At 41.3% G+C, this 17,313-nt stretch overlaps 1 protein-coding gene across 50 annotated transcripts in view; it reads right to left on the bottom strand.

The window, feature by feature from the left end:
* The window catches only part of ANK2 (ankyrin 2), a 337,670-nt gene that overhangs the window by 11,273 nt on the left and 309,084 nt on the right, over positions 1–17,313 (bottom strand). For 33 of the 50 annotated variants that reach the window (XM_045997636.1, XM_045997637.1, XM_045997652.1 and 30 more), the window contains 5 exons: positions 8,177–8,251; positions 6,153–6,284; positions 5,033–5,176; positions 2,394–2,679; positions 488–779 (listed from right to left, as the gene is read on the bottom strand). In XM_045997636.1, the coding sequence (XP_045853592.1) occupies positions 488–779; positions 2,394–2,679; positions 5,033–5,176; positions 6,153–6,284; positions 8,177–8,251 (929 nt within the window). Of the gene's footprint in view, positions 1–487; positions 780–2,393; positions 2,680–5,032; positions 5,177–6,152; positions 6,285–8,176; positions 8,252–9,815; positions 16,071–17,313 lie in introns of all 50 variants that reach the window. The other 17 variants (XM_045997625.1, XM_045997614.1, XM_045997627.1 and 14 more) reach the window with 1 other exon arrangement.

Raw genomic sequence — 17,313 nt, forward strand, 5'->3', positions numbered from 1 at the left:
CAGACGTAAGGAGATCTATTTTGGAAATAATCTTTCCTTTAACAAGAAAAACTTGTTTGGGGACGTAAACCCCATGGGACAGCCACAGTCTGCCTGCTTATCATTTAATGGCACAGGCAGATCTAACCAGAGTCTGGCTCCCACAAGTTGCCATGGCTGGCATTTACCTGAGGCCCTGTGAATCCCTCCCACTAGTCTGCACCCCTATGATTATCGGTTTTGAAAAGCCCTATCGGGTATCTTGTTTCATCCCAGTGTTCATTTTCCTTAGCAAAAGGTTTTTCAGTTGTAGAATTACAGCTCGTGGTCAAATAGCTAGAATTGGAACGTGTATCATTTTTTTTCTAGATTCTCTGGTCCCAGGTTTTAAAAGGGATTGACCCAGGTTAATTTTTTTCAAGAAAAAAATAAGCCCATAGAGAAATGGAAACTGGGGAAGGTTTGTAGCTTTGCTTCCTGTGGGCAAGGAAAGCGAGGAGATTCTTACCTTATGGAAAGCTTCATCTTCATTGAGCCTTTCAAGATCCTGGGGCTGGTCATTAGCAGACTCCACAATCACAAGGCTGGTTTTCTGAGAACTCTCCTCCCCATGTTCTGGGGCTTCTTCAGGTTCTTGTATGATGGGAGAGTCTCCCTGCTCACTAGATGTTGGGGTCTGGAGGTATGGCCTCTCCTCCTCAGGAGGGGTCCTAATTTCCTCAGGGGTCTTGCTGGGAGAGCCAGATACAGCCGTGGTGGCCTTTTGAGTCTCTGACACTTCCGTCCCTGGTGTTGTCACACTGAAATGGAAAAGCCAAGCTATACCAGAAGAGTATACACATTCTTCCTACTGCCAAAGCAAGAGAATTAGAAGGAAAATTGGGATTTATCTTCATGGTCCATGGAAGTTAAAATAAGTTTTGTAAATGTGGCCAAGAAATGAAATTTGAATAAAAATCATATGTAAGATATTGTATAGAGTTACAGATCATTGATCTAGCATTGACTGGGAAAGATGTATTCTAAAGATAAAAAATTATCCCAAAATGTATTACCATTTCCTAATCCCTACAAAGTATATAAATTATAATTTCATCTTTTCTTGAAGATTTGAGGAGGTAAAGTTCTGTAGATAATAAGGCTTTCGAGACAAGAATCAAAGTTTGGGAAAAAAAATTTTAAGAACCAATGTATAAACCCCATGTTAATATCTCTATCATAATTGTAAACAGAGAGAGAGTCTTATTATGCCCCTGGAAAACTGTATTACTTGATGGAGAGACCTAGTTAAAACTTTTTCTACTGATATAATTTGGAGTTACTCCAAGGCAATCTTTGTAATCTCATTTTCTAAGTAAGAGAATTTTCTGCTTTTTCTGTTTAACTTATTGCAAATTTCTGTCGCTCCGCAGATAATAAGTGCCCAAAGTGCCTCTCTGATATGCCCTCTTTGCTTCCCATCTTTTTCTTTTTTTTTCCTCATTTCTTTCTGCTCTCCCCTAAAATCTAAAGGGATTGGCAGGTGGTGGCTCAGTGGAAAAAGGGATGATTTTCTTACCCATTTCACCTTCTTCTCAAGTTCCAGTGACCCTAGCACAAAGCTGACTTAATGACAAGAGCAATGCTATGATGCAATCTCCTGACACACTATTCTCAGATTTCAGGGCTGGGGACGCATTTGCCTTTTGCAAGATCTGTTTTCTTTCTCTAAATAGCAAGTGCCGTTCAAACAACTCTCTTTCTCCTTTGCTTCTAGAAAGGCCAGAACTTGAGTTCTGAGCTGCCTGCTCCGTAGTTTTTTCCTTTAGCCAGAAGCTAACTGGAAAACTTCTCTTTATTCCCATTCTGACCACACCCCACCTTATTTTAATGGTCTTTCATTCTGTGTGAATCAACTGTGCTGTGTTTCCAATTCTACTCTTAGCCACCCCACCAGTCTGGAGAAACACACCGAGGGCTGTTTCACCTACACTCACTGTTCACGCTCTGAATGAGCTATGGGACAATTGACATATACCAGAGGGGCAGCACTCTTACATGCAATAAGAATGAGGTCCACGTGAAATTTTATAGTTGAAACAATGCTTTCACGGGCACATCCTTGACCTGTGACCCTATGAGATGAATATGGTGCATATTACTCTAATTTAGAGATGTGAAAACAGAAACCAAAAGGGCTTTGGGACTTGCCCAAGGTCACAGAACTGGAAGTTTGTGCAAGCAGGCCTCCCACACAATGCTGTCAAAATTCTGTCTCAGATCGTTTCTCTTTGTCTGTAGTTCTGGCCCTTGTTATCGGTGGGGTTCTTTGCAAACTATCTGAAAATAATTCACAGCGGTATATGCCTGGTACTCCTGTCACACTGGCTTGTTCCTTGGAATTACATATGACAGGCTTTTCTTTCGAAACTCACAAGTACTCCTGCTGACACTCGAGAGATGACTCTTCAGGCCGGTCTTGCATTTTCCCTGAGAAATCCTGCTGGGCTTGCTCCTTGTGAGTCTGGGGAAAGAGATCTGTTGCTGAGCTGTCCCCCTCCACTTTGGGGATGGAATCCTGAAAAGTGGAATAACCGACGGAAATGTCTTCCTCTGAGACAATGGGAGGGTGCTCGCAGGACTCGCTCTCTTTAGAAGCAGCTCGCTCCTCTTTCTGCTTGTGCTGTGCGGTGCATAGGTCCTCCTGAAGGGCTGAGAACCCTGCGGGGCACAACAATTTTAATTCAGTATTTAATCGCAGCTCACTTATATTAAAGAGGTAAATATTAAAGAGTAACAATAGCTAATACATTCTAAATACTGATTATGCATCGGGCACTGTTCTAGGTGCTTTGCAAGTATTGACTTGTATTAACGATGCTCTGGGGTGAGTACCCTTTACACGCAGCATCTCTCAAGCCAGGCTAAGGAATTTTACTATATCCAGGGCAATGAGGAGCCCCTGAAAAATTTTTGGCAGAGGTATGACTGACATGCATCTATTTATTTCTTCACTCAACAGATCTATATTGAGTATCAACTACGTAGTAGGTGCTGTTTAGATGTTAGACATATAGCAATGAACGAGTCCTCACTGAACTTTTATTTCTGCAGATATAAATTCATGATATAATTTAGAAGAAAAAGAAACCAGGGTAAAAGTACAGAGCAAATAGGGCTAGTGTTTTAGATAGACTGGTCAGGAAAGAGTCCTATTAGGAGACGATTTTGAGCAGAGGCCTGAAGTAAGTGAGAGAAACAGGTATTGAGGTATTGATGCTCTGTGAGGAGAACACGCCACTAGAGTGGAGGTAACAAAAAGTAGCAGAGCCCCACAGCCGGAAAATACATAGGGTGCCCAGGGAACTGCAGGGAGCCCAGGTCTCTGGGTTTTATGGAAAAGGAGAGAGATGGGAGATAGGACAAGCTTTCACTGAACAGTAACACACACCATCACTGAAATCTAGGAAAAGAAGCTATAGAAAGAAACTGAGGATGAACAGCTAGTGAAATAGAGGGGAAAATATGGAGGGAGGTATCATGGAAAGTGAATGAAGAAAATATTTCAAGAAGAGATTAATTTTTTGGTCAAATATTACTAAGGGGCATATGAGGTGAAGACTGAAAAATTACTCACTGTATTTGGCAATGAGGAAATAATTGGTGAGTTTTATGTGACTGTTTTCTATTGGGTAGTGAAGACAAAAGACTGACTGGCATGGACTCTAGAGATAGCTCTAGAGACAGCTCTAAAGAGAACCAGAAGACATGAGGCAGATAGAGGAAGTTTGGATTTTATTTTTGGAGATAATTTATTTTATTCTATAAAATAAATGGAGAAACAGAACAATCATACAGGGAGGAATATGGGGTGAAAGGAGTTGCTTTGTTTCATTTTTTGAAGATGGGTTCTATTAAAACATGTTTAGTGCTGTTGAGCCTGGTCTAGTTGTAGAATGTCACAGAGGACAACTATAGCAGTGAGGTCCTTGACTGGATAAAAAGGGAGGGCATCCAGAGAAAAAGAAGAGATGATGGTTTTAGCAAAGCAAAGACATTTCACAGCAGAGAGAAAGCAGAATACAGGCATTGAGATGCACTTAGGTTGGTAGATTTGTGAAAGAAATGGACATTTCCTTCAGATGATTCTCATTTTTTCTAAGAAATATGAAGCGTGGTCATCAGCTTTGAATAAGGAGAAGAGAAATGCTGGAAGCTGGAAAGAAGAGGAAAATTCTCTGTATAAAATAGAGATGAGAGGGAAGAAGAAAAGAGTGAGTGAGCATGTAAATAAATGAGAATGAGAATGTGAATAAATGAATACTGACAAGATGGCAGGGCCAATAGCTGGAGGTCCCAGTGGGTCTGAAGGAATGTTGGTGTGGAAGCGAAAGAGGAGGTAAATGTAATGCTTCAAGTTAGGACGCTGGAGTAGTAAAGTCAGTGGTGATGATATAGTCTTGGTTGTGAGCACTGAAATGGGTAGCTAACAGACAAAGTATCAGAAGCCATCAAGGAACTGAGGCAAGGGAAATGGACAGGTCATCCATGTTGTTATGAACTGAGTGACTGTATCCCCTTAAAATTCATACGATGAAACCCTAATCCCAATGCAATAATATCTGGAGGTGGTGCCTTTGGGCTGTAATTGGGTCATGAGGGTAGAGCCCTCAGGAACAGGATTAGTGCCCTTATAAGAAGAGGCCAAAGAGCTAGCTAGGTCTCTTTCCCCCATGTGTGGACATAGCAAGAAGACAGCCATCTGCAACCCAAAGGACACTCCTCACCAGAACCTGACTATGCTGTCATCCTGATCTCTGACTTCCATTCTCTAGAATGGTGAGAAATACATTTCTCCTGTTTAAGCCACCGAGTTCACGGCATTTTGTTATAGCAGTCCCAACTGACTAGGACAATGGTGAAGTAACAAAGAATGAGCAGTATGGGTACCTATAAAATAAGAAAAATGTGTGATCCCCAAAGTCCACAGACCACCCTCTAAATAAAGGGAAGATGTGGTCCAGTTGCCCAAATTAACCACAGATACAACACACACCCACATCCACAAACTGACCTTCACTATGATCCAGTGCAATTGTCTGTTCGATTTCTGCATAGCTATGACTTATGCGCTCCTGGAGAGGCTCTGTGCTGGCCTCCATGAGATGAACAATATCCATTCGGTTGATCTTAGTGAGGCATTCAATGAGACTGGTATCTGGGATAGTAGAGAAAACTCATTTATTACTTCTGAGGGGTAGGTACTGTTTTTAAGATCTCTTTCACTTAGTTGTCTTACTAAAATTTTGACATTTATATAGGAAACAAACAAAGCTTAATTAAAGGTCTTTATAAAAAATAAGCAAACAGAAAAAATACATGCATAAAAAGGTGGGAAAGCATTAGGCATAAGCTCTAAAATAGAATTGCCAGATATTATATGGGACACACTATCAAATTTGAATTTCAGATAAAACAAATAAATTTTAAAGTATAAATATATCCCAAATATTGCATGGAGTGTACCGGTACTAAAAAACTATTTGTTGACTCTCTGAAATGTAACTGGGTGTCCTCTAGTTTCCTTTGCCAAATCTGGCAATCCCACCTAGGAGAATGGCAAGAGAGGGAAAGGCAAATGTAGACTGGCTATAAATAAGGGAGCTCTCTAGATGATCTTCAGAGAGACATTAAAGGAAGTAGCAAATTTAGACTAGCTGAAGAATGAGATGAAGTAATGGTCTTTATCACTTCTCATTTGATTTGATGTGGTCAGAATATTATATACAAATCATTATAAAGAATATCTACGTGACATCTTTCCCTCAATTAAGTTATTTAGGAGTAAAGGAAGTAGGAACTGAAGGCAATGCACTACCAGTAAAACAATGACAAAGGAACGGTGTCCACTCTCAATATTTAGAAAATTTTAGGTCTTTAATAACATTTCTATTAGCAGCCAGGGTTTCCCCTTAATTGACACCATTGTTCATGGGAATGTAGTGTAAGAATTGTTACGCAAGATGCGTATTTTAGAAATGTCATAGCTTGCTCTCATTAGTTTACGGCAGTATTTCAGATTGACGGCATTCGTTATTTTATTGTTTTGCTGAATTTAAATGAAAGGGCTAGTTGAGCAAGACTTAGAGCTCAACCTTTCACCTAATGCTTTTCACACAGAGCTCCCCACCTACCTGTAGCCTGCCTTCCATCCCTTTCCAGCCAGTACTTCAATAGTGCATGGCTCTGGTCTTGCAGGGAGTTAGGGTTCTCAATTCGGATTTGATGAATCTGCTCCTCAGTGAAATCCAGTTCTCTTGCTAATTCTAGAAAAGAAAATATTACTCCATAAACACCAGAACTTCAGAGTCTCTGCACCTGGCTCTGTGATTTTGTAAATGATGCGTTCTTTGTATTGCCATAATAGTGTTCATTTTCTCCCACTGTGCATTAGAAGTGACTCTCAAGAAGACTTTGTTTTTCTGTCCCTAACTGTGGAGGTTCTCCTTAAAACTAGGTATGGAACTGATCACATTCACAGTGGAAACACTACATTTGAGGCAACGGATGATAAAACGTGCATAATTCAGGCCCGTTTAATTCCAAAATGCAGACTGGACCGTTAATACAGGCTTATACTCTTAACCAAGATAATGGAAAATAAATTACTGAAAATAGGAGTAACAGACTTTCTCACTTTTAATCATCATTAAATAATGTTTTAAGTACTGTAAATCCTATTTCTGGATATTTGGATAAAGACTGGCTGTGGTTATATTACATTGGTTGGATAAACTTTCTTTAATTTGATGTCACTTGAATAAAAGCTCTGGGAAGCATTAATTGACCTACGGAAAAGGCCACAACATTTTCCTTTAAAGTCTACCATTAATATAGTAAATGGACACTTATACACTGTGGTGTGTGTGTGTGTGTGTGTGTGTGTGTGTGTGTGTGTGCAAATAAATACTCTTTGGATGGCAATCAGCAAATATCTTTCAGAATTAAAAACATACATACCCTTTATTCAGATATTCAATTCTACTTCTAGTAACATGCCCTATAGAGATTCTCATGAAAATACATCAATGCACTATGATATTTGTCATTAACAGAAACAACCTAGATGTCCAGCAATAAAGGCCACTGATAGAATTATGATACTATCACACAGTAAAACTAAATAGCACTTCTGAGAATGAGACATACATGTCTATGCCGATGGAATATTTACAAGGAATATTATTGAGGAAAATTGTGCTTATTTTAAAATAGTACACCTAGATGTGGGTACTGCATATTTTTTTCTGAATACATGAGAAAGCGGAAGTAGTTACTTTTGAGGTATGAAGCTAGAAGACCAGAGGCAGTTATGAGAAACTTCTTTACACTTTCAATTTTCTACCATTCTCTATGGTTGTGGGGTTTGAATTTTCAACAAGTACATAGATATTACGTTTTATGCACAAACACAAACATACTTAAGAAACAAAATAATTCTGGATGTCACCTATTTAATTAGTCAATCAAGGATATTTTGATGTCCTTCCTTCCCCCTAAATCCCTCAATTTAAAAAAACCTGATCAGTATTTAACAACTACTGAAATTTATAAAAGTGAGAAAATGACTATTCTCTCTGCCCTGTTATTAATTATCTTTGTTAAGGGTCTTAGGGATTTCTACTCATATTGATTTTACAATTCATTTTCTTTTAATAATTTTACATACGTTGCAATTTTTATACTTAAATATCCTATTTCTCAGAAAATTAGTGAAACATCTTATTCTTATGTATTTCAACATGCAGCCAAAGCAAATTTTAGTACTGTTCACAACGAAGATATCTGATATAAGTATCTAAAATAAGGAGACCTGGGTTAAATCTCCAACTAAATTTTGTGACAACTGCATCTAACAATGACTCTGAAACACAGTAATCCCCTCAAAATTTGGATATGCATGGCTCCCAAAGGAGGAGAGTGACATTTGGTATATTCTCAAAATCCCCCAGTTTAAAGTTCTATTTTTCTAAATTCCAGAGATAATAGAAGGCCTGCCTGGATTTTCGAGTTCAGAGTTTATTATTCTTTTCACTATTCCATATGGTCTCACCCAAGGAAACAAATACTTTTTCATTGTTAATGACACTTGGCTGATGCAACTGTGTTTCTTAAGCGAAGAAAGATCAGTTGAAAAAATAAGTCACACTAATTTTACCTGTCCAGCTGAAGCCAAGATGGTCAGCAATATAAGCCAGCCTTTCCTCGATCCGTTCCTGCTCATCCTGTTGATCTACAGAAGGTCAAAAACAGAATGGCCAAAGGTTGTCTACAACAGGAGAGCAACCACAGTACTGATCATCCAAAGAAAGGAAGTCACTTGTCCAAATATTTGATAATAGCACAAATTAGCTATTACATTTCAAATCATTTTAAACTGTGTGTTTGATTTCTGGAATGGAATGGGGAATCAATTTAATTATAAATCATGAAAACCAACTGCTTCCATATCTCTTTAATCAAGACTAGTCACTGGACATATTATAAAAGTTGTTGATTTCTAGTAATCTTAGGACTTTCTTTTTAAATTATCTGAGAGAATACTGCCCACCAGAAGACAGTCGTCTTGTTCATCAAAAACCAGAAAAATCATAAACAGGATGCTGAAGTAAAGTAACTGGTTAGGACCTCCTACTATTGCCTGTGGCAGCATAGACCACTTCTGGGTCATGTCTGAAAGAAACCACATCCAAGATTTATAAGAGACATAGATCATGGGTTAATCAGGCCATCCTGGGTTTTTTCCAGTCTGGCCAGAGAAATTTTCTTTGGTCCTGGTGACCCTGGAAGAAGGAAGGATAAAAGCGTATATATTCGTGTCTGTTGTATCAATAGGTATAGATGTCTTTTGTGTGAAATTTCTGTCTGCTTACTACTAGGTAAGCTTATATATTATTCCCACAAGCTGTCATTTTCCCCTTGGTTTTTAACCCCCATTAATTGATGGGCAGCATTTTAGATATCATGACATTTTCCTATGACACAAATTTAAGAATAATAGTCTTTATTGCAGAGATATTGGAAGACCAGAGGCTACTTCTCAAAGCCATCTATGGTTTCCTTTTTTATAATTCAAAGGGTCATCATCCTCTCACAGTCACTTACATCATGCAAAGTTTGAGTTTTTGTTGTCTGCCACATCTAATCAGAATATAGTCTCCATTCACCTAACACTAAAACAAAGAGCATGGTTTTTGTTTTGTTTTGTTTTGCTTTATATTTGTTTGCTTTGAGTGTTTACCAGTGGTATCTGAGATCCAACCTTTTGAATCAAAAACAGATCCACAACAACTGGGATTTCGTGATAATGTGAAATCTTCTTGGGCAAATGGCGTCCTAATGATTACAAATTTATTAAGTTGAGTATAAATTATTTTAAAATACTTAAGGGTAAGAAGAAAAAACTATGAATCCTTACCATATGAAACAAAGCCCAACATATTCATGTGCAGAAGTGAAAGTGCCTAATTTGAGGCTAAGCCTGGTATTCCAGAACAACAAAACTCAAAGCTTGCATGGCCTGACGTGCAGCGGCTCGAGAAAGGCAAGATCACCATTGCCTGTTTATTATGTTAATGTTTTCCATAAGCATTCTCATTACTCAATCTTGAGATTGTTTTCATAGACAAGAGTACACAGAGAAAGCACGAAACACAAAGGGCTTACACAAACACAATAACCACTACAGAAAGCTTAAAGAAAATGAGACACAAATCACCAAATAAAAGATATACAAAAAAAACTATATCAAATTTATGACATGCGTAGCACAGGGAATCCCAGTGGCTGGCAAATACCTTCAGCATGGTCATGGCCATTTTCATCAGGGATGCGTTCAATCAGAGTCTCAATGGACTCATCCCAAATAGGCCTTGTGTCAAAGATGTCCTCAGGAATTGAATGCTCGGTCTCAACAGGTGGCAGATTTTCAATTACTGAAACTTCCAGGGCACTACTACTTTCATCATCCGAAACTAATTCTTGCTCCCTTTCTGACTGTGTAAGTCTATCCACTAACTTGGAAGCCTCATCACTAATCTCCTCAAAGAATTCTATGGAGTTCCTGTAAAGGTCAAAGAAATGCTCCTTACTTTCTTTCGTAGGGCTCACAGCCCCCTTGCAGGAAGAGGTGTTGCTTTTGCTCTTAACTGGCAATCGGGATGTAAATATCTTTGGTCTGGTGGCCCCCTCTTCTGATTCTAACTCCAGCTCCTCTGCCCTCTCTCTGTTCTCTGTTTCTGTCTCAGTGTAACTTATAGTTTTTACTAGACATTTGGTCTCTGAGTCCAAAGCATTGGCATCAGATTCAGATTTGCTTCTACTATCTGGTGTTCTGCTTGTCATGTCCTGACCCTGAGGAGCCACTGTTTTCTGGAGAGAGGAATCTAGATGCGAAAGCTGCTGTTCTACTCTTTGGACAGGTGCTTTCACGGGGATTTTAGACTTTGGTTTTGTTTCATCCTCTTTACTTTCCTCATCCAGGCTGGGTAAAAAATCTTCAGAAAGGGAACTCTCATTCTCCACAGATGGAGGTGCTGGGGTTGATGTGAGTGTAGTCCTTACAGGAATTTTGGATTTGCTTTCAGTAGAAGGCACATTCTCCATGGGTGCAGTAGGGATTTCAATTACTGATTTCTGTTCCTCTGGGGAAGAATCAGGAGAATCATCATCCCGATCTGAATACACAGACCTGGTAACTGTGGAAAAATCTAACTGAACGTGTACAACTGGTTCAGGGGAGTCAGGGCAAGATGGCTTTTTCACACTAGACTTAGGAGGCATGTCACCCATTTGTGTGGTGGGAAGATCCTCCATGCCTTCAGAAGGAGCCTCTTCTGTTGCTGTTTCAGTGGAGGTTGAATTCTCCATGTGGGTGTTGAGTTGAGCATCTGAAGCAGACTTTTCCTCTACTTCCTCACTCAGGTCATCTGGAAGTAAGTCTGCTTCATCACTCACGGTTTCTTTTGATTCTGAGAGAGCTAGTGACTCAGCTGCTGTCTCCTGTTGTGGGAGCTCAGCCCCAGGACTCCCTTCCTTCATGTCTTCAGAGAGAGTCTCTTCCCTGGATTCTTGCCCAATTTGGAAAAAGTGAAAACTTTCATCGGCATAGGACCTTTTGGTCATATCAATGGCACCACTTCGGGTCATCTCAAACAATTTTCCTTCCTGAAAGAGAAATGGGTTTTGCTCACTGGTCGGAGTCCCCTCTTCAGTTGGGGTCCTTGCAGGAGTGGTGTCAGGGGTGGTACCCTGTGATTGTCTGTCTACCATCAAACCAAATATCTTTTGTTCTTCCTCTTTCACTCGAGCCTCAAAGGCTTCATCATCCTCACGGATTTCACTCCAGGAATCAGAATCCACATCTGTTTTTGTGATGATGACTTTGCTGATTTGGTCATTAACAACTGCTGATGTATTTGGTACAGAAGGCTCTAAAGATGAAGGGGCTTGATCTGACTGCTGTTCCCACAAGGTGCTTTCTTGTTTGGATTCTTCTTCCATGCTTTGGTGCTCAAAATTGGATTCTTGGATTGAAACAGTTGTACTGGAGGAGCTTATTACTACCATGTCTTCAACAGAGGATGTGGTGGTAACAGAATGCCCTTCCGAAGACTGAAAACTTGTGGGTCCTGCATCTGTTTGGGTTTTGCTTTCTTCACTGGAGAAAAAAGATTGGGAAGGAACATTTTCATAAGGGCTTATTATTTGAGGATCGTAGATTTCATCAGGCTCAGCTGGGTCAGACACTGGGACATCCATGGACAATATATCTGTTTGAGTAGTAATTGATGAGTCTTGCATGGAAAAGTCCTTCGGTAAGCTCTCAAAAGCTTGGTCAGTTTTGGTGTCCTCCATTTTTGTAGCAGGAGATAGAAAGGATATGTCTTCATCTAATTCTTGTCCTTCAGATGCTGGACAGTGAGGCAAGGAGGACAAAGATGAAGAGCTTTCACTGGGGCAATCTACTTGTAGAGATGCCACTCGAGAAGCATCAAGTTCTTCTCCTTCTGTGTCTTTTTCATCAGTGTCTTGCGGAGGTATTGATTCCTCATGGATAGCTAGCTGCTCATTGATATCCTCCCTAGGGGAGCTGTAGAGACCTGAAGATACAGGAGTGGCTGAGTTGCTAGGACTCCTGATCTCACACCCATGGCCCTCACAGACTTCTGGTTGATCAGCATCTCTGTTCAGATCATCATAAGGCATATCTGGGCCATTAGTAGAAATACTATGACTCTCTTCAGGTACATGGGATTCACAGCCTTTTTCTTCTTCTGATTTACCAGACTCTTCCTGAGTATCCTCATTCATTTTGAAAGTGTATTGTTTGGAAACAATGGGTTGAAACTGTACTTCTTCAGGACTGGAATTGGAGTCTACACTGGATGGAAGTGGGGAAGGAGGCTGTACTCGAATAACTGGCTCTGGTAAGAGGCCTGTGTCACCACCGTTTTTCAGCTGTGCCAACTCAGGTTCACTCTCAGAGGAGGAAGAAGCCTTTCTGCTCTCTGATGTTACTACCACAGGGACATCGCTTTCATCCTCTACAGTCTCCATATGTTTTGGTTCATCCACATCTGCTGAACAGTCAGCATCTGGGTCAGAGGATGAAGAATATTCTTCTTGCTTGGGTTCTTTCTTGTAGTCCCTTTTCTGCTTTGCTTCTTGTTCAAGTTCGTCAAACGTTTTGATTTTGGTTACCATTTTAAACATTTCCTCTTCAGGTGTGAATCTCTTTTTGTCCCCATTTTCCAAGTCATCCTCCTCTGCACATTCATGAATTACAGCTGGCTTGGGTGTGCCTGTATCTATGGCTTTGGGTGTGACCTCATAGCTAATTTCTTCCGAGCTGGGGGTGTCCGGAGAGAGGGGGCTCTTCCCAGAGCTCTCTACCAGTGACGTCTGCTCAAGACTGTCATCCTCCGCACTGCCATCTGGGTCTCGGAGCAGCCGGGACCGCACAGAGGTCACCTCCGTAAAGAGTTCTGTTTTGGCTACGGCTGCAGGAAGAGGGAAGTGACTTGGGAGAACTCCAGCCTTCGTCTTTGGTTCTACCGGGCTGCTTTCCAGAGAGTCGCGGCAAGGGGATTCTTTCAGAGGACTTGGCTCCAGAGAATCCGGAGTTTTGTGTGAGGAGTTATCCTCCAGCACAGGGCTGGCTTCCAGGGAGTCTCTGTGGCTCACTGCAAATGATTCATCAGCACCAGGGCTGAGGACCTCACTGTCTCGGCTGGGGAGTGCAAGTTCTAACCCTTGGGGACTTCTGGCAACTCCCTGGGGCTTTGATTCAGTTCCCGTGCCTGTGTTTACAAAAGCATCAGGCAGTGGAGAGGTCTTTGTCTCATCTGAGGGCTCAGTGGTTGTGGATTTCTGAGCTTCAGAATCAGTGTGCGTCTTGTGGGCAGAACCTATAGTCGTAAGTTGACCCTCATCAGAGGATGCTTCCTCAGTCACTCCTTTGGGTGTTTCTTTTGCTGGTAACACATTACAGCTGCCAAGGGAATCATCTTCTTGTCTGGGACATGTGTCTTTGGAAGGGTCTGAGGTGGCCTCCTTCAGTGAACACTCAGCTGAGGGCTCTGTGCCTTCAGTGACCATTGCACCTTGTTCTTCAGAACCATCAGTGACGTCTTTGACTGAGGGATGGTCTTTTTCCGAATGAGCCTCTGTTGGTGTTTCTGACTTGGATGTTTCGCTTCTTTCCCCAATTTGCTCCTCACTTTTCTTTGGTGAGAAAGAAAGGCTTTCTGGGCTTGTCTCAGGGGTCTCTGCGAGGCCCTCGTGCTTATAGCTTTCTTCTGAACTAATCTGAGGGGTCCCTTCCATCAGACTGCCACACGGAGAACCTGCCACCCCTTCAGGCTTGAGGCTCTCAGAACTGCCATCCAAAGCACCACTTTGTAAAGACAGAGCTGGAAGAAATTCATCTTTCATGTAATCTAGTGGAAATGTCGTGTTGAAAGGACTAGTGAGTACCTGATCTAAGTGAAGCTGTGCTTCTTCTGTCTCCTCAGTCCTTCGGAATTGTTGGTATTTGTCATTGTCTTCCAATTCTTGCTTAATGACATCAGAAAAGTCAGTGGAAGTTTTTCTATCTGGGCTGATCTGGAGGTCCATGTCTCCCTGTTCATCAGTCAGCTTTTCTTTGGGAACATCACTCTCTTTATGGCTTTCTTCTTCTGGTGCTGACTGAACAGGTTCAGGTGTTTTGTGGCTAAGAGCTTTCTCCTTCTCTACAACTAGATCTTCTCTCTTAAACCCTACGGAGGAAACACGGACTGCTCTCTTGGATTCGGAAACTCCTGTTACCACAAATCTCTGGCTTCGTTTGATTGTCTGACTCTCTGTTTTCTGTGTTTCTCTGTGGTTTAGCATCTGCCCCTTTTCTTTTTCTACCCGAGCTTTGCCTTTTTCTTGTGGCTGCTTTTGCTTTGCTGATTTGTGCTCAAACAGTCCAGTCTTGTGTTTAGAGGGGTCCTGACCTGACTGGAAAGCTTTCATCAACTCCCGAACAGACATTGTCTCCTCGATTCGTTCTGTTTTTGAGGTGGGGGAGACAGGTGGTTGCTTTTCTGTTTTCCCAGAAGGCGACACGGGCAAGTGCTTCTCAGTTTTCCCGGAGGTTGATACAGGTGGATGCTTTTCCATTCGTCCAGCTGGTGACACAGGCAAGCGCTTTTCTGTTCTCCCAGGTGATACTGGTGCATGTTTCTCCATTCTCCCAGAGGGCGAAACAGGTGGGCGTTTGTCCATTTTACCTGAAGGTGAAACAGGTGGGTGTCTCTCTGTTTTTGTAGATGACACAGGGGAGTGCCTTTCAGTTTTTGTCGAGGGTGACACAGGCAAGTGTTTCTCGGTTTTATTTGATGACACAGGGGAGTGCCTTTCAGTTTTTGCCGAGGGTGACACAGGTGAGTGCTTCTCAGCTTTACTTGATGGTGATACCGGAGGGTGTCTCTCAGTTTTTGTAGAGGAGGAAAGAGAAGAGTGTCTCTCTGTTTTAGAGGAGGGTGATGCCGGTGCGTGCCTCTCTGACTTCAGAGAGGGTGATGCAGCTGGATGTGTCCTGTGGGTTATCTTTTTTGGCACATCCTCTTTGCCTTTGACTCTGACAGGCAACTTGCTTCGACCTTTTTGTTCATCTTCCACCCGTTTCTGAAGGGCCTTTACTTTATCCTTTATGGAACCAATGGGAGTCTCTTCTATCAAAGGTGAAGTGGCCTTTACAGTGGGGACAGGTTCGGGGGCTAAACCTGCATCTTCATCTAATGACTCTTCTGAACTACATTTTTTAAGTTCACTTTTTTCTGCACTACCTTGTACACTTTCCTCTTTTTGTTTTTGCTTTTCTTTTAATTTCCTTCTCACTGGCTTCTTTATTCCCAGGCTTGGTTTGTGCTGTTTCTGGGCACTCTGTGTCTCATGTGGAGGTGCATCTTTCCCTTCATTTTCAGAGCTCCTGCCAGTAGCCAGAGCATCACGTTTCTCCCCTGCTATCCCTTGAACTGTCTGCAGTGGCTTTTCATGAGGAGACACATAGGAATTTAGATCCTCAGTAAGGTAGTTCACTAGCCCCAATGAGTCTTTCTCTACTTTGATGTCGCGCTCTTTATCTATTCTAACTTCTACGCATGGGTATTCGGTGATTTCTAAAGGTGCTTTTTGCTTAGCCTCCTCTATTTCCTCATCACTGACAATCACCCACTCCTCTTCCTCTAATTCTCTCTCCGACTGAGACCTCGGCACACTGCCTTCATCTCTCGTGCAGGTTCCACTTCTCAGGATTTCATTCACTTTCTCTAAGTCCTCTTTAACTCTTTCAACAATTTCAAAAGGCTCTCCTGGCTCTTCCTCAGCAGCCTTCACCAGCTCCTTCACTTTTATAGAACCTGCCCTATCAGATACATCTGTGGTCAAGATGGCGGTCATTTTGATCAAATCTTGTTTCATCTCAGAAACTTCAGAGAGCAAGTCCGGACTGGCTAGGACAGGAACTTCATTAACCAGGTGACTTTTCAGGACAGATGTTTCTGTAGATTCTGTCTCATCATCTTTGATGTGAATGAAAAACATTGAAAGTAAAATGGAAATCAAAAAAATATATTGGCAAATGTAATCAGGACTGAAACGACACAGTGTCTTTTCCTGTTGTGGCGGGAGGGACAACAGAATGGGCCGGGAATGGTGGATCCACAAGGTCTCAGGATACAAAAGCAAAGCAAGGCTAACGGAAAAATTAAAAAAAAAAAAAAAACTGAAAAGGAAAAATGAGCAGGAAATAACTTGCTTAATTTTCTCACTCATAGCACATCCACACATACAACAAAGCTATAACAAACAGCCACGACAGACAGACAGACACACACACACATCACAGATCGAAACAAAGAACAAACACAGTGAAATTACACGGAAGTATCTCAAGATTGTTCAGATGTTACAGATCAATGTTGAAAAAAATATAAACATGGGGAAAAAAAAGGAAAAAAAAAGCATTAGAAATTGCAGAAAGTTGATTTCCTCTAGGAGAAAGCCAGTAGTAGCAAACTCAGAATGCCTCCTAATGATGTATATATGTTTTTTAATCATATGAAAATCCAGAATTCAGTGTTTTGTTCTGCCAATATACAATGACTATATAAAAGATGTCTGAATCAGCTGCAAACCGGCATTTCATCTAAGGAAAATTCACACCTAACAATGAAACGAATGGTCTTGTGCTAAGAGGCATGGTCCTTTCCTTGGAGCAACCTCCTGGTTTAGACACATAAAGGACAGACCAAGGAGGGAAATAAAGGAAAGGAAAGAAGAAAACAACAAAATAACAACTGTGATTAAACTTATATGTGAGTCCAAAGTTAAAATGTGATGCATGGCAATCCAAATCAGAGACAGTCACACGGGACACACGCACAGTTTATGTAAGCCAAGTTATTTCCATGCAAAGCAAAGGTGGAAGGAAACTGGTGGGAGCGGTGGCTTTGCGGAAATGCACGGGCAGGAGGATGGTTAAGAAATTAGAACAATATGGAAACGTTACTGTGGTGAAGCGTATTCCTTTCCCTACAAGTCTGTACATCAATGCTGAATGTAGTAGTATATTTGAAGGACAGGTAGTGGGGACCTGCACCCATTCGAAGCAAAAAGGAGAAGCTGGTCAAACTCTTTTAGGATTTGCTCTTGAAAAGACTTAAGAAAGAGTTCCTTCACTACAGCCCTTCTCTATGGATTATTTTATATCTAGATGAAGATTATTTAAGGATTATCTTTAAACTAAAAGATGCATCTATGTTT

The sequence above is a fragment of the Meles meles genome, chromosome 2 (genome assembly GCF_922984935.1).
Source record: "Meles meles chromosome 2, mMelMel3.1 paternal haplotype, whole genome shotgun sequence".
Taxonomy (NCBI): Eukaryota; Metazoa; Chordata; class Mammalia; order Carnivora; family Mustelidae; genus Meles; species Meles meles.